Source organism: Theropithecus gelada, chromosome 12 (genome assembly GCF_003255815.1).
Source record: "Theropithecus gelada isolate Dixy chromosome 12, Tgel_1.0, whole genome shotgun sequence".
Taxonomy (NCBI): Eukaryota; Metazoa; Chordata; class Mammalia; order Primates; family Cercopithecidae; genus Theropithecus; species Theropithecus gelada.
Genome location: NC_037680.1, coordinates 46577140 through 46597702, shown reverse-complemented (window position 1 = coordinate 46597702; position 20563 = coordinate 46577140). Strand labels below are relative to the sequence as shown.

Sequence of the window (20563 nt, the reverse complement as noted above, 5' to 3'; positions counted from 1 at the left end):
GGAGTTGGTCATCCATGTGGAGCCAGGTGTCAGACATGTCAAAAAAAAAAAAACCCTGAAAAGATATCTTAAAAGACCAATCCTAGGTTCAAAAATAGTGATGTTATCTCCAGGAGTAATTGGGGAAGTTGCATATCTTGTGACCTCTGAAATAATGGCTGGCAATCAGGTTTGTCTACACCTTAGGAGAATTCAGGCTCCTCTCCTTCTAGCCTGGTGCTCTCTCATTAGCTTTGCAAAGGCAGCTGAGTTTTGGGGAAGGGCTATTATCATTTAAACTATAAACTAAATGTCTCCTAAAGCTAACCCAGGAATAACTGAAGGCAGCTTGAAGGCTAACGGCACTAGAGGGGTTGGCTAGATCAAATCTCCCCCACTGCCATAATTTTCTCACTGATATAATTTTTGCAAAGGCAGTTTCATCTCTATTTAGAGAAAAATAGAGAAGGAAAGACAGCAGCAGGAAAATGAGTCTAGGTTCATTCACTTATACATTCAATAAGAATTTATTAAGAACTTTTTACATGTATTACTCAACACTAGGCTTTTTTTTTTTTTTTTTTTTTTTGAGACACGCTCTCACTCTGTCACCCAGGCTGTAGTGCAGTGGTGTGATCATGGCCCACTGTAGCCTCAACCTCCTGGGCTCAAGCAATCATCCTATCTCAGCCTCCCAAGTATTAATAGCTGGGACCACAAGCGTGTGCTACCACACCCAGCTAATTTTTTTAGTGGGGTAGAGAGTAAAGACAGGGTCATCCCATGTTGCCCACGCTAATCTCAAACTCCTGGGCTAAAGCGATCCTCCTGGCTCAGCTTCCCAAAGTGCTGGGATTACAGACATAAGCCACCATGCCTGGCCAACACTAGGCTCTTAAAAGGAAGTAGGAGAAATAATCAGGCTCTATTCTAAAACGAGGAACATTTCCAAAACCATGCTCTAGGAGTTGCCTATCAGGTGGAATGACCCTAAACAGCACATTAGATGACACTTCAGAAAGAAGAGTAAAGCTGATATCCATCAACTGTGGCTGCCCCTAACACTCAGAAACCCACAAATCTGAGGGAAAAATTAACAACTCTCAGAAAAACAAATATTTCCTGTTAAAATCACTGAACATCAAGGTAGAGAAATATTTTTTTAGGTATATGTGTGATGGTTAATATTTAGTGTCGACTTGCTTGGATTAAAAGATCCGAATTATTGTTCCTCGTGAAATGGGAGAGTTCCCTGACCCCTCTCGCAGGACATGCTACAGGGGTGTGGCTTGACTCTTTGGCTGTGTGCCTGCTCAAACTTCTTATGGGATGGGGAGCACATAGACAGGCAGGTGCAGGATCTGGGGTGAGCATCTTGGGGGCTCCTGACCCAAGTTAGCATCTAGAGGTGGGTACCCAAGACTCCCAAAGCCCAAGCGGGCTTGTGTTATAGTGCACTCTTTTAGCATTGCCATCTGTAGATGGCTTAAGTGTTAACCAGCTCAGTGCCCTTGGTACCCAGGACCTTGTCCAGCAACCAGGAAGAATCAGGTTGCACAGACTTGAGGGTGGTGAATGTGGGGATTTTATTGAGTGGTGGAGGTGGCTCTCAGTGGGATGGATGGGAGCTGGAAAGGGGATGGGGTGGGTAGATGATCTTCCCCTGAAGCTTGGCTGTCCAGCGGCAGATCTCTTCTCCAACTGCCCCCAGCTGAATTCCTCTTGGCGTTCAGATGCTCCTTTTCTTCTCTCTGCTGTGCCATTCTGCTGTTCTTCTGTTTGTCTCATCTTCTGTGGAGCCTGGGGTTTGAGGTTTATATGGGTACAGGATAGGAGGGCATGGCATGCCAAAAGGCAACTTTTGGGTATGAAAAGACAATGCCTCTTCCCATTAGGGCCATGGGTTTCCATGCCTGTGGGTGGGGTCTTTGCTAGGGAACTGCCCTCTTCCACCTAGTATTTCCCTGTCTCCTGTCCATATCACTGGATGTGCCTGTGAGGGTGTTGCCAAAGGAGATTAACATTTGAGTTAGTGGACTGGGAGAGGCAGACTCACCCTCAATCTAGGTGGGACCATCTAATCAGCTGCCAGAGCAGCTAGGATAAAGCAAGCAGAAGAACATGGAAGGACTGGACTTGCTGAGTCTTCTGGACTTCATCTTTCTCCTGTGCTGGATGCTTCCTGCCCTCAAACATCAGACTCCAAGTTCTTCAGCTTTTGGACTCTTGGACTTAGACCAGTGGTTTGCCAGGGACTCTCAGGCTTTTGGCCACAGACTGAAAGCTGCACTGTTGGCCTCCCTACTTTTGAGGTTTTGGGACTTGGACTGCTCTACCACTGACTTCCTTGCTCCTCAACTTGCAGATGACTTTACCTTGTCATCATGTGAGTCAATTCTCCTTAATATGCTCCCTTTCATATATACATATATCCTATTAGTTCTGTGCCTCTAGAGAACCCTAATGCAATAGGATACATGCACACACACACAGCCCCAAAACCAAATGAAAGCAAATAAAACACAAGCTCAGGTTTCTCTCCAATTAACATTCAAAACCAGAAAAATATGTAAACCATGTATATGAAAAAGCTCTTTTTTTTTTTTTTTTTTCTTGAGACAAGGTCTTACTTTGTTGTCCAGGCAGGAGTGCAATGACACAATCATGGCTCACTGCAGCCTCAACCTCCCAGGCTCAAGCAATCCTCCCACCTCAGCCTCTGGAGTAGATGGGACCACAGGTGCACACTAACACACCTGGCTGAATTTTTTTTTTTTTTTTTTGTAAAGACAGGGTCTTCCTAACAGCCCAGGCTGGTCTTGAACTCCTGGGCTCAAGGGATCCTCCCACCCTGGCCTTTCAAAGTGATGAGATTACAGGCATGAGCCACCATGCCCAGAATGTACAAAGTTCCGAAGGGAAAAAAAGTGTGAGTGAATATTTTTATATTCAGCCAAACTGTTGTTGAAGTATAAAGACAACAACAGACACTTTCAGACATGCAACAGCTTGAGTCCTTCCTGAAAAAGTCACATGATTCCAAAATCCAGCTAACCAAGAGATAAATGTGAAGCCCTAGTAAAAAGTCTAATAAGAACTGAACCCATTTATCCTTAGAAATAAAGCTAATCAACAGTGTGAAGTATGTTTACAAAAGGGAAATGTTATACATTTCAAAAATAAAAGTGAATAATCAAATTAAACAGAGAGAAAAATAAGGGTGAAATTTCCTCACTTTTCTTTATATTTTAGATGCTAAATTAAGAAACTGAGATTTAAATATCCTCTTTAAAATTAAGGTAACCAAGCAAAAAGACAGTATTAATAAGGAGAAAATACGTATGTTAATTTTCTCACGAATTTCAGTAAGTAGGCAATAGATAATTGATAAATTGATAAATGGATGCTAAAACCACATAAAGTTATCAAATCTCTAAAAGACCTAAAAATAGACTATAAGTCTTTGACATAACAAAAAAAGCACACTTACTCATATGAACACACATACAAACATCAAACAACAAAAAGACAATCCGTGGAGTAAGAGACGACGAGCGAAGGTGGTGGTGAGCTGGACATTAAAAACAGAGGTAAATATCTATTCTATCAATAAACATAAGATTCTTAAATAAGGTCATAGAAAAAACAGATCTATAGATATCCACATCTAAGACAAGCTGTTCAGTCTATCTATGACTCAGAAACTTTAAAAGTTAAAAAAAAAAAAAGTCAAAGATAAACCAGGTAAATGGTAACAAAACCAAAGAGTCATAATATTAATATCAGAAAACAGTAAAGTTAAAAACTATCAAAGAACATAAGGGGTTATTTTACATTCAACAATAGTAATTGAGCAATTACTAGGCACCAGATACTATTCCATACACTGTTAGAATGGGCAGAGTTTAAACCAATAATAAGCTTATAGAGGTCATAAATCCTTCAGTATCAAAAACAATGTGTCAAAATTCATAAAAGCATAAACTTATAGAAGAAATCAACAAAACACAATAATAGTAAAAGACATTGTCAGCTATGACAGAACAAGGTGACAATAAGAAATATATGATACAATAAAAAGATTAACCCATTAGATGCACATCAATAAGTGCGTATTTAACATAAAACTTATTTTCAAGCACTAATGGGATATTTTAATTTTAAAAATACATTCAGCCACAAAGTAAAGCCTCAATACATTCCAAGAAAATGAAATTTGAACAATCTTCCCTGACCACACTACAATAAAACTAAATATTAATAATAAAAAGAAGAAACCTAGCCACCTGAAAATATTAAAATTCTTGTATGTCTTGATATAAAACAAAAAGTTAAAACTGAAATTACAGAGTATATACAAATAAAAATATTGAAGATACTATTAAGCAAAAAACTTAAGAAACTGGGCTGAAAACAAAACCTTACAGAATTAAACATTTTACCAAGCAAATTATAATTTAAAAGAATTTTTTAAAATATTCTATTCAAAAAGGTAGAAATAGATAAATAAAATAAGCATAAGGAAAGTAGAAGAAAAAATAAAAGCAGAAATTGATTTAGAAAACAGAAAAACAGTAGAATATATAATTAAATTAAAGGTGTAGTTCTCTGGGGACAAAACAGTAAAACAGATAAAACAGATTAATCAAAAGAGAAAAACACAAATAAAAATAGAAAAGAAAAAGATGCATAAGAAATTTAAAAATTTTGACTTTGAAAATCACTAAGTAAATTATAAATATTTTTGTGATTATAAATAATTATAAAATGAATGCTTTCTTAGATAAATATAAATAACAAAAATTGAACCCAAAGGAAATAGAAAACTTAAGAAGACATAATAATGGAAGAAATTCAGAATATTAAAAAAAAGAGCTAGCCCTCAAAAAGCCACAGGCTCAGATAGTTTTAACAATAAATTCTTCCAGACCTTCAAAGAACAGATAATTCCAATGCTATTTATGTTTTCCAGGTCATGAAGAAAAAGATAATTCCAATGCTATTTATGCATATTTTCCAGGTCATGAAGAAATAAAAAAAGCTTCAAATCACTTAGAGTAAGATAACAAAATATTCCTACCAAAACATGATAAAAGTAGCACAGAAAAATAAAACTACAATCAACCTCATTTAAGAATACCTGTATAAAAATGCTAAATTAAAAATCAGCCAATAGGAGAATCTTGGGTTAGAGGCAGAGCAAGATGACCAAATAGAAGCTTCCACTGATAGTCCTCCCTATAGGAACACCAAACTGAAAAACTATCCACACAAAAAAGCACCTTCATAAGAACCTAAAATCAGATGAGTGATCGCAATACTGGTTTTAACTTCATATTACTGAAAGAGGCACTGAAGAGGGTAGGAAAGACAATCTTGAATTGCTGATGCCACCCTTCCCCCAGTCTCCCAGTGGCAGCCATGTGGCACACAGAGATAGTCTGTGCACTTGCAAGAGGGAGAGCACAGCGATTGGGGAACTTTGCATTGGAACTCGGTGCTGCCCTGTCACAGTAGAAAGTAACACCAGGCAGAACTCAGCCAGCACCCACAGAGGAAGCACTTAGAACAACCTAGCCAGGGGGAAATTGTACCTCCCAGTGACAGGAACTTGAGTTCTGGCAAGCCTCACACCACCATGAACTAAATTGCTCTGGGGTTCTAAAGAAATCTGAAAAGTAGTCTAGGCCACAAAGACTGCAATTCCTGGGCAAGTCCTGACGCTGTACTGGGCTCAAAGTCAGTGGACTTGGTGGGTATGCAACTTAGTAACACATCAGCCAGGGCCAAGGAGTGTTTGTGCCACCCCTCTTCCAACCCCAGGCAGTGCAGCTCACAGCTCCAGAAGAGACTCTTTCCTTCTGCTTGAGGAGAGAAGGAAGAGTAAAGAGGACTTTGCCTTGCAACGTGGATACCAGCTCAGCCACAGTAGGACAGGGCACCAGGAAGAGTCCTGAGGCCCTATCTCCTCTATGACATTTCTAGACACACCCTGGGCCAGAAGGAAACCTGCTGCCCTAAAGGGAAGGACCCAGTCCTGACAGGATTCATCACTTGCTAATAAGATCACTTGGGCCCTGAATATTCAGCAGTGGTATCCAGGCAGTATTTGCAGCGGGCCTTGGGTAAGATTCAAAGACATGCTGGCCTCAGGTGTGATCTACCTAACTGTGGTAGTGATGGGGAGGGACTCCTCCTGCTTGAGAAAAGGAGAGAAAAGAGTAAAGGAGACTTTGTCTTGCAGCTTAGGCAGCAGCTCAGCCACAGTAGGGTAGAGCACTAAGTGGGCTCTTGGGGTCCTCAGTTCTAGGCCTTGGCTCTTGGATGGCATTTCTGGACCTGTTCTGGGCCAGGGGTGGGGGAAGCCTACTACCCTGAAGGGAGAGTCCCAGGCCTGGCAGCATTCATCATAAGCTGACTGAAGAGCATTTGGGCCTTGAATGAACATTGGCTGTAGTCAGGCAGTCTTGCTGTGGCCTGGATGGTGGCCACAGGGAGACTCCTCTGCTATGGAAAGGGGAGGGAAGAGTGGGAAGGACTTTGTTTTGTGGCTTGGGTGCCAGCTCAGCCTCAGTATAATAGAGCACCAGGTACATCCCTAAGGTTTCTGACTCAGCCCCTGGCTTCCAGACAGCATCACTGAGCCCACGTAGGACCAGGGGAAACTGCTGCCCTAAAGGGGAGGACATAAGCCTAGCCGGCTTCATCACCTGCTGACTGTAGAGCCCTAGGGACTTGAGTGAATGTAGGCAGTAGCCAGGTAGTGGTTACTGCGGGCCTTGGGCAAGACCCAGAACTGTGCTGGCTTCAGGTCTGACTCCGCATAGTCCCAGTGGTGGTGGCCACAGGGGTACTTGTGTCACCACTCTCACAGCTTTAGGCAGCTCAGCAGAGAGAGAGAGAGAGAGAGAGAGAGAGACTCTGTTTGTTTGGGAGAAAGTAAGGGAAGAGAAAAAGAATCTCTACCTGGTATTCCAGAGAATTCTTCCAGATCTTATCTAAGACCACCATGATGGTACCTATATGAGTCTGCAAGAACCACAGTGTTACCAGGCTTGGGGTGTCCCCTGATACAGATATCGCTGCTGTGACCAAAAACTTAGATCACAACACTCATGTCCCTTTGAATACCTGGAAAGCCTTCCTAAAACGACAAGTACAAACAAGCCCAGATTGTGAAGAACACAATAAATACCCAACTCTTTAATGCCTAGCCAAGAAACATCCACAAATGTCTAGACCATCCAGGAAAACATGACCTAACCAAACAAACTAAATAAGGTACCAGCGACCAAGCCTGGGGAGACAGAGATATCTGACCCTTCAGACAGAGAATGTAAAATAGCTGCTTTGAGGAAACTCAGCAAAATCCAAGATAACACAGAGAAAGAATTCAGAATGCTATCAGACAAATTTAATAGAGATTGAAATAATTGAAAACAATCAAACAGACACTCTGTCATGAAAAATTCAATTGACATGCTGAAGAATGCATCAGAGTCTCAACAGCAGAATTGATCAAGCAGAAGAATTACTGAGCTTGAAGACAGGCTATTTGAAAATATAGTCAGAGTAGACAAAAGAAAAATACATAATAAAAAAAGAACGCACACCTATAAGATCTAGAAAGTAGCCTCAAAAGGGTAAATCTAAGAGTTATTGGCCTTAAAGAGACGATAGAAAGAGAGAAAGGGGTAGAATGTTTATTCAAAGGGATAATAACAGAGAACTTCCTAAACCTAGAGGAAGATGTCAATATTCAAGTACAAGAAGATTATAGAAGACCAAGCCAATTTAACCCAAAGAAAACCACCTTAAGACATTTAGTAATCAAACTGCAACAGGTGAAAAATAAATAAAAGATCCTCCAAGCAGCAGGAGAAATGAAACAAATTACATACAAAGGAGCTCCAGTCATCTGACAGCAGACTCCTCAGCAGAAACTTTACTGAGGAGGAGAGAGTGACATGGCATCTTTAAATTGCTGAAGGAAAAAAACTTTTATCCTAGAATAGTATATCCATCCAAAATATCCTTCAAACAGGAAGGAAAAATAAAGACTTTCCCAGACAAACAAAAGCTGAGGGGTTTGATCAGCACCAGACCTGACCTACAAGAAATGCTAGGCCGGGCGCGGTGGCTCAAGCCTGTAATCCCAGCACTTTGGGAGGCTGAGACGGGCGGATCACAAGGTCAGGAGATCGAGACCATCCTGGCTAACCCGGTGAAACCCCGTCTCTACTAAAAAATACAAAAAACTAGCCGGGCGAGGTGGCGGGCGCCTGTAGTCCCAGCTACTCTGGAGGCTGAGGCAGGAGAATGGCGTGAACCCAGGAGGCGGAGCTTGCAGTGAGCTGAGATCCGGCCACTGCACTCCAGCCTGGGCGACAAAGCGAGACTCCGTCTCAAAAAAAAAAAAAAAAAAAAAAAAAAAAAAANNNAGCCTTATTTCTGTGGAATGTGAGAAAAAAAAATTTGGATCCCCTTTTAAACCAAAAGGCCCCAACAAAAAAACCCCCCTCAAAAAAAAAAAAAAAAAAAAAAAAAAAAAAAAAAAAAAAAAAAAAAAAAAAAAAGAAATGCTAAAGAGAGTTCTTCAATCTGAAAAAAGGGATGTCAAAAAGCAAGAATAAATTATTTGAAGGTACAAAACTCACTGGTAATAGTAAGCACACAGAAAAACACAGAATATTATGACACTAATTGTGGTGTACAAACGACACATATCTTGAGTAGAAAGACTAAAAGATGAACTGATCAAAAATAATAACTACAGCAACTTTTCAAGACATAGACAGTACAATAAGATATAAACAACCAAAAAAGCAAGGAGATGAAGTTAAAGAGTTAATTTCTCTTTGCTTGTTTGCTTATGAAATCACTGTTATCATTAGTTTATTAATAAAATAATGGATTATAAGATATTATTTGCAAGCCTCATGGTAACTTCAAATAAAAAAATAACAGATACACAAAAAATAGAAAGCAAGTAATCAAAACATACCACCAGAGAAAATCACCTTCACTAAAAAGAAAAAAAGGAAAGAAAGAAGAGATAACCACAAAAACAATCAATCAGAAAATATAACAAATGACAAAATGGCAGAATTAAGTCCTTATCAATAATATTGAATATAAATGAACTAAACTCTCCAATCAAAAGACAGAGTGGCTGAACAGATTTTTTTAATGACCTAATGATCTGTTGCCTACAAGAAATCTACTTCACTTATCAAGGCACACATAGACTGAAAATAAACTACTTTGGGCTTCTATTTGGATGAAAAAAAGGTATTCTATGCAAACGGAAGCCAAAAAAGAACAGAAGTAGCTATACTTACATTAGACAAAATAGTTTTCAAGACAAAAACTATACAAAGAGACAAATAAGGTCATTATATAATGGCAAAGGAGTTCATTCAGGAAAAGGATATAACAAATGTAAATATATGCACCTAATACTGAAGCATTTTGATATGTAAAGTAAATTTTAGAGCTAAAGAGAGGCTCCAATAAATTAATAGCTAGAGACTTCAATACCTCACTTTAAGCATCGAACAGATCATCCAGACAGAAAATCAACAAAGAAACATTGGACTTTATCTGCATTACAGACCAAATGGGCCTAATAGTTACAGAACATTTCATACAATGGCTGCAGAATACACATTTTCCCCAGCACATGTATCATTCCCAAGGATAGATCGTATGTTATGCCACCAAATTAGTCTTAAAAAATTCAAAATTGAAATTATATCAAGTACCTTCTCCAACCATGATGGATTAAAACTAGAAATCAGTACCAATAGGAATTTTGGAAACTGTACAAACACATGGAAATTAAACAATATGTTCCTGAATGACCAGTGGGTCAATGAAGAAATTAAGAAGGAAACTTAAATGTGTATTGTAGCAAATGATAACAGAAACACTACACACCAAAACCTATGGGATACAGTGAAAGCAGTGCTAAGAGGAATGGTTATAGCTACAAGTGCCTACATCAAAAAAAGTAGAAAAACTTCAAATAAACAACTTAATGATGCATCTTAAAGAACTAGAAAAATGGCTGGGCACAGTGGCTCACACCTGTAATCCCAGCACTTTGGGACAAGGCAGGCAGGTCACTTGAGGTCAAGAGTTCGAGACCAGCCTGGCCAACGTGGTGAAACCCTGTCTTTACTAAAATACAAAAATTAGCCAGGTATGCTGGCACACACCTGTAATCCAAGCTACTCAGGAAGCTGAGGCAGGAGAATCGCTGGAACCCAAGAGGCAGAGGTTGCAGTGAGCCAAGATTGTGCCACTGCACTACAGACTGGGAGACAGAGCAAGACTCCATCTCAAAAAACAAACAAACAAACAAACCAAAAAACTAGAAAAGCAAGAGCAAACCAAAACCAAAATTACTAGAAGAAATAATAAAGTTCAGAGTAGAAAGAAATAAAATTGCAATGAAGAAAAAAATACCAAAGTAAAGGAAACAAAAAGTTTGTTTTTTGAAAAGATACATAAAATTGACAAACCTTTAGCCAGACTTAAAAAAAAAAAAAAAAAAAAAAAAGACAACTCAAATAAAATCAGAGATGAAAAGGAGACATTACAACTGATACCACAGAAATCCAAATGATCATTAGTGACTACTATGAGTAACTATATATCAATAAATTGGAAAGATCTAGAATAAATGGATAAGTTCCTAGACATATACAACCTACCAAGATTGAACCATGAAGAAATCAAAAACCTAAATACACCAATAACAAGTAATGAGATCAAAGCCATAAAAAACGTCTCCCAACAAAGAAAATCTTGGAACCTGATGGCTTCACTGTAAATTTTACCAAACATTTAAAGAAGAACTAATGCCGATCCTACTTAAGCTATTCTGAAAAATAGAGGAGGAGGGAACACTTTCAAACTTATTTTATGAGGCTGGTGTTAACCTGATACCAAAACCTGACAAAGACATATCAAAAAAAAGGAAACTACAGGCTAATATTCCTAATGAACATAGAAGCAAAACTCTTCAACAAAATACTAGCAAACCAAATTCAACAATACATTAAAAAGATTATTCATCCTGACCAAGTGGGATTTATTCCAGGATGTGACACATCATATCAACAGAATGAAGGACAAAAATCATATGATCATTTCAGTTCACTCCAAAAAATATTTGATAAAACTCAACATCCCTTCTTGATAAAAACCCTAAAAAAACCGGGTATAGAAGGAGCATACCTCAATACAATAAAAGTTGCATATGACAGACCCACATACTGAACAGGCAAACATTGAAAGCCTTTCCACTAATATCTGGTATATGACAAGGATGCCCACTTTCACCACTGTTACTCAGTGTAGTCCTGGAAGTCCTCACTAGAGCAATCAGACAAGAGAAAGAAATAAAAGGCATCCAAATTGGAAAGGAAGAAGTCAATTAGCCTTGTCTGTAGATGATATGATCTTATATTTGGAAAAACCGAAACTCTATAAAAAATTGGAACTGATAAATTCAGTAAAGTTTCAGGATACAAAATCAACATACAAAAATCGGTAGCATTTCTATAAGCCAATAGCAAAAAATTGGAAAAAGAAATCAAGAAAGTAATCCTATTTGCAATAGCTACAGATAAAATACCTAGGAATTAACCCAAAAAAATGAAAGATTTCTACAACGAAAACTATAAAATATTGATGAAAGACATTGAACAGGACACACAAGAAAAGGGATAGTCCATGTTCATAGTTTGAAAGAATCAATATTGTTAAAATGTCCATACTACCCCAAGCAATCTACAGATTCAATGCATTCCCTATCAAAATACCAATGTCATTCTTCACATAAATAGAAAAAACATCCTAAAAGATATATGGAGCCAAAAAAGACCCAGAATAGCCAAAGCTATCCTGAACAAAACAAACAAAACTAGAAGAATCACTTTACCTAACTTCAAATTATACTACAGAGCTATAGTAACCAAAACAGCATGGCACTGGCATAATAATAGATATATAGACCAATAGGACAAAATAGAGAACCCAGAAACAAATCAATGCATTTACAGTGAACTCATATTTGACAAAGCTGCCACAAACATACGTTGAGGAAAGGACAGGCTCCTCAATAAACAGTGCTGGGAAAATTGGTTATCCATATGCAAACGAATGAAATAAAATCTAAATGGATTAAAGACTTAAATCTAAGACCTCAAACTATGAAACTACTCAAAGAAAACAATGGAGAAACTCCCCAGGACATTGGGCTGGGCAATGATTTCTTGAGTGATACCCTACAGGCACAGGCAGCCACAGCAAACATGGACAAATGGGATCACATCAAGTTTAAAAGCTTCTAACAGCAAAGGAAACAATAAAGTGAGGAGACAACCCACAGAATGAGAGAAAATAGCTGAAAACTATCCATCTGACAAGGTATTAATAACCAGAGAATATATAAGGAGATCAAACAACTCTATAAGAAAAATCTAATCTGATTTAAAAATGAACAAATGATCTAAATAGACATTTCTCAAAAATGGCAAATAGGTTCATGAAAAGGTGTTCAAAATCAATAATCAGAGAAATGTGAATCAAAATTACAATCAGATATCATCTCACCCCAGTTAAAATGGCTTTTATCCAAAAAAAATAGGCAATAACAAATGACTGGCAAGAATATGGAGAAAAGTAAACCCTTGTACACTGTTGGTGGGAATATAAATTAACACAATCACTATGGAGAACAGTATGGAGGTTCTTCAAAAAACTAAAAATAAAACTACCATATGATTCAGTAATCCCACTGCTAGGTATACCCCAAAGGAAAAGTTATCAGTATACTGAAGAACTATCTGCACTCCCAGGTTTATTGTAGCACTGTTCACAATACCCAAGATTTGGAAACAACCTAAGTGTCCATCAACAGATAAATGGATAAAGAAAATCAGGTTATATATACAATGGAATATTATTCAGCCATAAAAAGAATGAGATCCTGTCATTTCCAACAACATGGATGGAACTGGAGGTAATTATGTCAGGTGAAATAAGCCAGGCATGAAAAGACAAACTTTTCATGCTGTCACTTACTTGTGAAAGCTAAATATTAAAATAATTGAACTCATGGAGACAGAGTAGAAGGATAGTTACGGGAGGCTAGGAAGGTAGTGGTGGTGGGGAGTAGGGATGGTTAATGGGTACAAAAAAATTGAATATGATCTAGTATTTGATAGCACAACGGAATGACTACAATCAACACTAATTTATTGTACAGTTAAAAATAACTAAAAGCATAATTAGGTTGTTTGTAATACAAAGAAATGATAAATACTTGAGGTGGATACCCCATTTACCCTGATGTGATTATTATGCATTATATGTCTGTATCAAAATCTCATGTACCCCATAAATATATACACCTACTATGTACCCACAAAAACTTAAAATTAAAAACAAACAAACATAAAACCACAGAAAAAAAATCAACTATTAGAATTTAGCGAAGATAATGCAACATTAGGGAATATATTACTATGATTTTCCCATTAATATATCAAAGTATAAAACACCATTAAAAATGGAAATCCAAAATTAATTTGGTAAATTTTGATATCCATTGTAATTTTTAGACCATTAGAACAATTCAAATGGGTTAATTCCTTCCTAGCATTTAAACAGCACAGAAACATATCTCTCAAACCAAAAGACAACATCTTAGTTAATCATGGATTTCTACAACCATTGCTAATAAAAATCAAGAAAAAAGACAAGTATCTCTCACAAACACTATATAATTTTTCATTGTTTTTGAAGTATTAGCCACTGCAATTAGACAAAAAAAAAGAATAGAAATAAACACTGGGAAGATAGTGAAAATAAAATAAATAGTGGAATGATTTATTCCTGGAAAATCAAAGTTCAACAATGAAAAAAATTAAGTTGATTTATTGAGGAGTTGAGTATAAAATTAGTATATAGAAATCAAGCAATTTCAAAATATATTTTTCTATATGTTAATAGTAATCAGCCAGAAAGAAAATACCATTTTAATAGGAATTAAAGAGAATAAAATGCCCAAAGATAAACCAAACGAGAGCAGAGCAGAATATACAAAAGTAAAATCTTAAAATCAATGGATTAAATGAAGAGAGACAAAAAAATGCAAAACCATATACCTTATGCTTGGCTAGAAAAATCTTACTATGAAGATGTCAATTCTTCCTAAATTTAGTCTGAAAGTAAATGTTATAATTTTTTTTTTTTTTTTTTTTTTTTTTTTTTTTGAGACAGAGTCTCACTCTGTCGCCCGGGCTGGAGTGCAATGGCATGATCTCAGCTCACCACAACCTCTGCCTCCCAGGTTCAAGCAATTTTATTGCCTAAGCCTCCCAAGTAACTGGGATTACAGGTGCATGCCACCACACCCAGCTAATTTTTTTGTATTTTAGCAGAGACAGGGTTTCACTGTTTTGCCCAGGCTGGTCTCAAACTCCTGAGCTCAGGCAATCCACCTGCCTTGGCCTCCCAAAGTCCTAGGATTACAGGTGTTAGCCACTGTGTCCAGTCATTTTAAGTTTTTTTAAGAATTTGACAAAATGATGTTAAACTTCATTAGAAAATTAAACACATGAGGGCTGGGCACAGTGGCTCACACCTGTAATCCCAGCACTTTGGGAGGCCGAGGCAGACAAATCACTTGAGGTCAAGAGTTTGACCAGCCAGGCCAACATGGTGAAACCTCATCTCTACTAAAAACAGAAAAATTAGCCGGGCGTGGTACAGGTGCCTGTAATCCCAGCTACTCAGGAGGCTGAGGCAGGAGAATAACTTAAACCTGGGAGGTGTAGGTTACAGAGAGCTGAGATCATGCCACTGCACTCCACTTTGGGCAACAGAGTGAAACTCAGTCTCGAAAAAAAAGAAAAAAAGAAAACCACATAACATGAAAATTTTGCAATAGAATAATTAGTGAACATAATTTGACCAGACACTAAAACATGTTATACTGCTACAGTAATTAAAACATTATGCTACAGGGGTAGAAATAAGTAGTCAGATCTTTAGACTAGAACCCAAAAGTAGACTCAAATACACAAATAGGGTTTATGATAAAAATCACATTTCAAATCAATAGGCAAAAGATGGACTAAATAATACTGTTCAATAAATAATGCTGGCTTAACTTGCTGGCTATTTAGAAAAAAAGTTAAGCCAGATTGCTACTTCATTCCTTTCTCCAAAATAGAGTATGGTGGCTCAAAATTTTTTTTAAAAAAAATAGGTAAATACATTGTAGTCTTGATGTAGGCAAGGAATATTTTCAAGTAGAATAGAAAACTCACAAGCCCTAAGAAAAAAATTGATAAACACAATTGCATACAAGTAAAAAAGTCTCTACAACCAAAAGAATTGTTTTAAGTACTAACATTTTTCCAAAAAATACCTAGAAAAGAAGATTTGCATCAGGAGCTAGTTTTCTTATTATATCAAGAGTATATACAATAAACAAGAAAAAGACTTAAAACATTCAAATGTATAAAAGATGCTAAATCGCACTAAACGGCAAATCAAAATAATGAGATACCATTTGTCTCGTCTCATACTGTCAAGATTTTAAAAAGTTTGATAATAGTGTTAAGAGAAATAAGCATTCTGAGACAACATGAAAGTGTAAACAATCTTTTTGAGAAATTATTAGTCAAATTCTACCAAATGCCCATACCCTTTGTCTCTGTAATTCTACTGGTAGGCATTCACTTTACATATATAATCAAAAAAGCACACTGAGATTCATATTAACAGAATATAAAAGAAAAACCATTTGATCATCTCGATCGATGCAGAAAAAGCATTTGAAAAAAATTCAACATGCATTCAAAATTTAAAAACAAACAACAAAAAAAACTCTCAATAGAGTAGAAATTGAAAGGAACTTCATCTGATACGGGAATCTAGGAAAAACCTAAAGTTAACACCACACTTAATGGTGAAAACCTAAATGCTTTCACCTTAAGATCAGAAACAAGCCAAGGATGTCTGCTCTCATCCTTTATATTGAATACTGTGGTGAAGCCAGAATAATAAGTCAAGAAAAAGAAAATTTAAAAATCCAGATTAGAGGGGAAGAAGTAAAATAGGCTTAATTTGAAGATTACATGATTATCTATTTAAAAATCTGATGGAATTTATAAAAGCATTACTAGAACTAGTGAGTTTATCAAAATTACAGGATACAAACAAGGTCAATATTTTAAATTCAACTGTATTTCTACATACTAGAAAGGAAAACTTTTCAACAGTGCTAAAATAATTGTAGAGCAATATGCAAAAAGAAAAAAAGAATCTTTATCCTTACACCACATATAAAAATTAACTTTAATCATTAAACAGATGTAAGAGCTAAAACTCTTATTAAACTTGTAGTAGACATACAAGATTGTTCACTACAGTATTATTTCCAACAGAAAACCAGATACAACCTAGAGGCCCATCATCATGAAGAGATTATCTAATAAATCATAATAGTTACATAAAATTAAATACAATCTAGCCACATGTAACCACTAAAAAGAAAAAAGGTAAATTTTGTGCCAACTGATATGGAAAGAATGCCAAATATACAATTAAGATTTGTTTTAAAAGTGTTGAGTCGTGTATAGGGAGGACAACTTTTGTGTAAATAAAAAGAATATTTGCATTTCTAGTCATTTTATGTGTATATGTGTATGTATCTATGTATGTGTATAGCCTTATATATATTTTTTTCCAGAAGGCTACACAGGAAACTCAAACTTTAGGGAGAGGTACTAAAAATCAGAGAGCTTGGAAAAGAGAGAAATTAATATGCTTTTAAAAATTATTATACATTTTTAGTCATGGTTTTTGCTAGTGCATATGTTACTCTATTTTTTAAAATAAATCTTTTTTAAAAAACATATAAGAGATCTCTACAGAGGAGACTATTATGACCCAGATGTGTGCTGAAGTCATGGGAGAGCAGAAACCATATGAAACAGAAACTCATCCTGAGAAGAAAAAGAAAACGGAGAAGCAGGAAACTGAAAGACCCATGCTTGAGAGAGTGGGACAGAGAGGATTAGTGAGTGGGTTCACTATGAATTCTACACTTTGGCCCTCTGAAGCCTGCTAAGCTTTGCTGTCTGTCCTTGTATCCCATGAAATTTCCTACTGCATTCTTCTAAGCAGCCCCTCTTTTCAAGAGCTGATTTGAGTTTCTCGTGAGCTAGTTTTAGTTCCTTAACAACCCCAAATGGGCCTAGTCTGATCCCCTGTTGAATACCCTGAATTAGTCCCTAATGGAGGTACAGCCTTACCTTGTTGAAAGTAAAGCCCTCTGCAGCATACACCCTGTGAATGTCTGCAGTTAGTCAAGCCTAGCGAGCATGATTTAAATAGAAACTTGCCCAGCAACATTTTATACTCATTAGAAAATTCATGATGAAGATCTCCGTTGCTCAGTATGCTATTCAGAATATTTTTTTCTAGATGTTATAGCATGGTATATATGAATAACAAATCATAGAAGAATGCTTTCAAATCTCGAGAATAGATTTTAGAAAGAAGAAATCAGAAACCTGAACTGGGAAATGTCAGAGGAAGTCTGTACAAATATTAAATATAACACCCAGAGATACACAGAATAAGGAAACACATACCATACAAGCGTGAGCAAATTAGAGAATAATTCCAAACCAACACATAAGCAAGTGCATAAAAGTTGCTGTTAGTCCATTTTCTGCCGCTGTAACAGAATATTACAGACTGCATCCTTTATAAACAATAGAAGTTTATTTGGCTCGTGGTTCTGGAGGCTGGGATGTCCAAGATCAAGGGGCCACAACTGGTGAGGGCCTTCTTGCTGCATCATAACATGGTGGAAGGTCTCACATAGTGAGACAGCAAGAGAGTGAGAGCTCAAGAGAGAGAAAAAGGAGACTGAACTTACCCTTTTACTAGGAGCCGCCTCCCACAGTAACGGCATTAATCCATTCATAAGGGCAGAGCCCTCATGACCCAGTCACCTCTTAAAGGTCTCATTTCTTCCCACAATGGCAATTACATTTCAACATGATCTTTGGAGGGGACATTCAAACCATAGCAATGGTAAAGACATAAGAGTAGGAACTGGCTTCCTCACGAATCACTGCTAGATAGGGCCCGTTCAAGTGTAACTCAAATGTCTTCTCTTCTAGGAGGCTTTTCCTAATTTTCCCACTAGAACTGACCTTTCCTTTACGGTCCCACTGATTAAATTTAAAAAAAGAAAAGAAAAGAGTACATAATTTTATTTTAATTAAGTTCCAGGACCCATGTGCAGGACGTGCAGGTTTGTTACATAGGTAAACATGTGCTATGGTGGGTTGGCTGCACCTAGTAAGCCCCGCATGCATTAGCTATTTATCCTGATGCTCCAGGGGGAGACTCAGGACTGGCATTTGACAGAGCTTGGTAGAGGAATCCAGTGATCACTAGGTTGATCTCTAAATTCCCTTCTCTAACGTTCTATGGATTTTAAACCTTTAACATATGAAACTATTGACAGGAAGAAAAGAATCGTGGCATAATGGAATTTATCTACTATTGTTTACATTGTTATGTCACCAGATTCACAAACCTGTCATGATATTGCAGTCACTAAGGAACAATACATACCTACAGCTCTTACAAATGATTAACTAAATGATCAGATTTTTCATTGCCCCACCAAAGCATGAGGAAATTTATCTTAGCTTTAGCTGCCTTAAACCTCTCTTGAGTGAAAAACATTAAAAATATCTGCAAATTACTGATGACTAATGCCCTTCAATTTGGCCTCAAGCTGAGAAATTCTGTGCAGAAATAAGGTGGTTTATAATCCCACAGGTCCATTCTATTATAAACTGCAGGTGGCAAATCAAGTGACTATGAACTATGCCGTGTGTGTGTGTGCGTGCACGCGAATGTGTGTAAAAAGCAATACTCAAGAGGGTATTTCTTCTACTCCTTCAATAGAAATTTAACCACCCACACAAAAGGCAGATGCTAACTGAGAGGACCCAGGAATCTGGGTGATGTCAGACAATGGCCCAAAGCCAGAGTGGCTGTCATCCCCCTCGACTGCCCACCAGCCAGGGCAGCTGCATCTGCCCTTTGCAGAAAAGCAATCTAAAGCAAGCACAGAAGGAAGCTGGAAGGAAAATAACTGCAACTCACATCGATGACCTATTTTCTGAATCCGGCTTATGAGAGATTGGATTCTCATTCCTCCAAAAACCAGCAGAACACTTCAAGCCAAGAAAATGGTGTCTTTGATGACTAGAATGTATGACACATCATTACCAAAGGACTTTCTTTTGACCTAGGTTCCAAGAGGTGTTAGCCTCAGATGACTATTTTGGGAGGAGCTGATAAATCCACTAAATCCTTGGGGACTTTGCTTCACTATTAGGCAAGATTAAGATGATGCTAATTGGTAGTGAGCCTGATCTAGTGTCTCCTACCAGGACACGGAGCAGAATCAAAACCATTCTCACAGATCCGTTTGCATGTCATTTAACAGTTCCAATGTGATATTCCCCCAACCTTTTAAAGTTCCTTCATTCCAGATTAAATTCCTTCATTCCAAATGCTGCACAATCAAAACTAATCATCTTTTTGTGAGCAAAGGGCACAAAGCATGTAGTCAAGGTCACTTTTCTAAACTGCAGATAAACCCAGGGGAAACACCATCAGTTTCTGATCTGAATTACCAAGAAATAAAACAGCGACTATTCAACAGCATTCAGTAGCATGCCCTGGGCTATATGCAGAACAGTAGGTTAAGATGAAAGAGGGGGGCCGGGCATGGTGGCTCATACCTGTAATCCCAGTAGTTTGGGAGGCCAGGGCATGTGGATCACCTGAGGTACATGGATCACCTGAGGTCAGGAGTTCGAGACCAGCCTGGCCAACATGGGGAAACTCCATCTCTACTAAAAATACAAAAATTAGCAGGATATGGCTAATTTTTAAATTAATTACAGGTGGCGTGCACCTGTAATCCCAGCTACTGCGAGCTGCTGAGGCAGGAGAATTGTTTGAACCTGGGAGACAGGTTGCAGTGAGTAGAGATCGTGCCACTGCACTCCAGGCTGGGCAACAGAGTAAGACTCCATCTCAAAAAAAAAAAAAAATAGAGGAGAGAAGGGAAGTGAGAAACAGGAAGGTAGGGTCCCCAGAAAGCTTGTTTTCTGGTCAGCTAACATGACACATAGGCCCATGTGAAATAGCTGAAGACTGCAAAGCAGCAGGCAGCAAGAGTTAAATAACACTGGATAAGCTATATCCATCAATTCTGAGGAGTCGTCAGTTCAACCCAGGACCAAGACTTGAGTGGGAATGCTTCCTGGAGCAGATAAATCTAGGTACAGTTTTGAATGAAGAAGTGAAAAGGATTAGTGTAGATGAGGCAGGAGAGAAATCCAGAGGCAAGAAACAGCACACAGAGAATGCAAATATGAAGAAGGTGATTTAAAGGACAGCCATGTTACTCTCACTAGTCAATAATGGCCTTTGTGTTTCCATTTACTGTCATAAGAAT

General features: G+C 37.6%; 1 protein-coding gene across 1 annotated transcript in view; it reads right to left on the bottom strand.

Moving 5' to 3' along the window:
- The window catches only part of MYO3B (myosin IIIB), a 489035-nt gene extending 469764 nt beyond the window's left edge, over positions 1-19271 (bottom strand). The window contains exon 1 of the mRNA XM_025405350.1: positions 19198-19271. Within this exon, the coding sequence (XP_025261135.1) occupies positions 19198-19199 (2 nt within the window). The 5' untranslated portion in view covers positions 19200-19271. The remainder of the gene's footprint in view (positions 1-19197) is intronic.
- Between the last annotated feature and the right edge of the window lie 1292 nt (positions 19272-20563).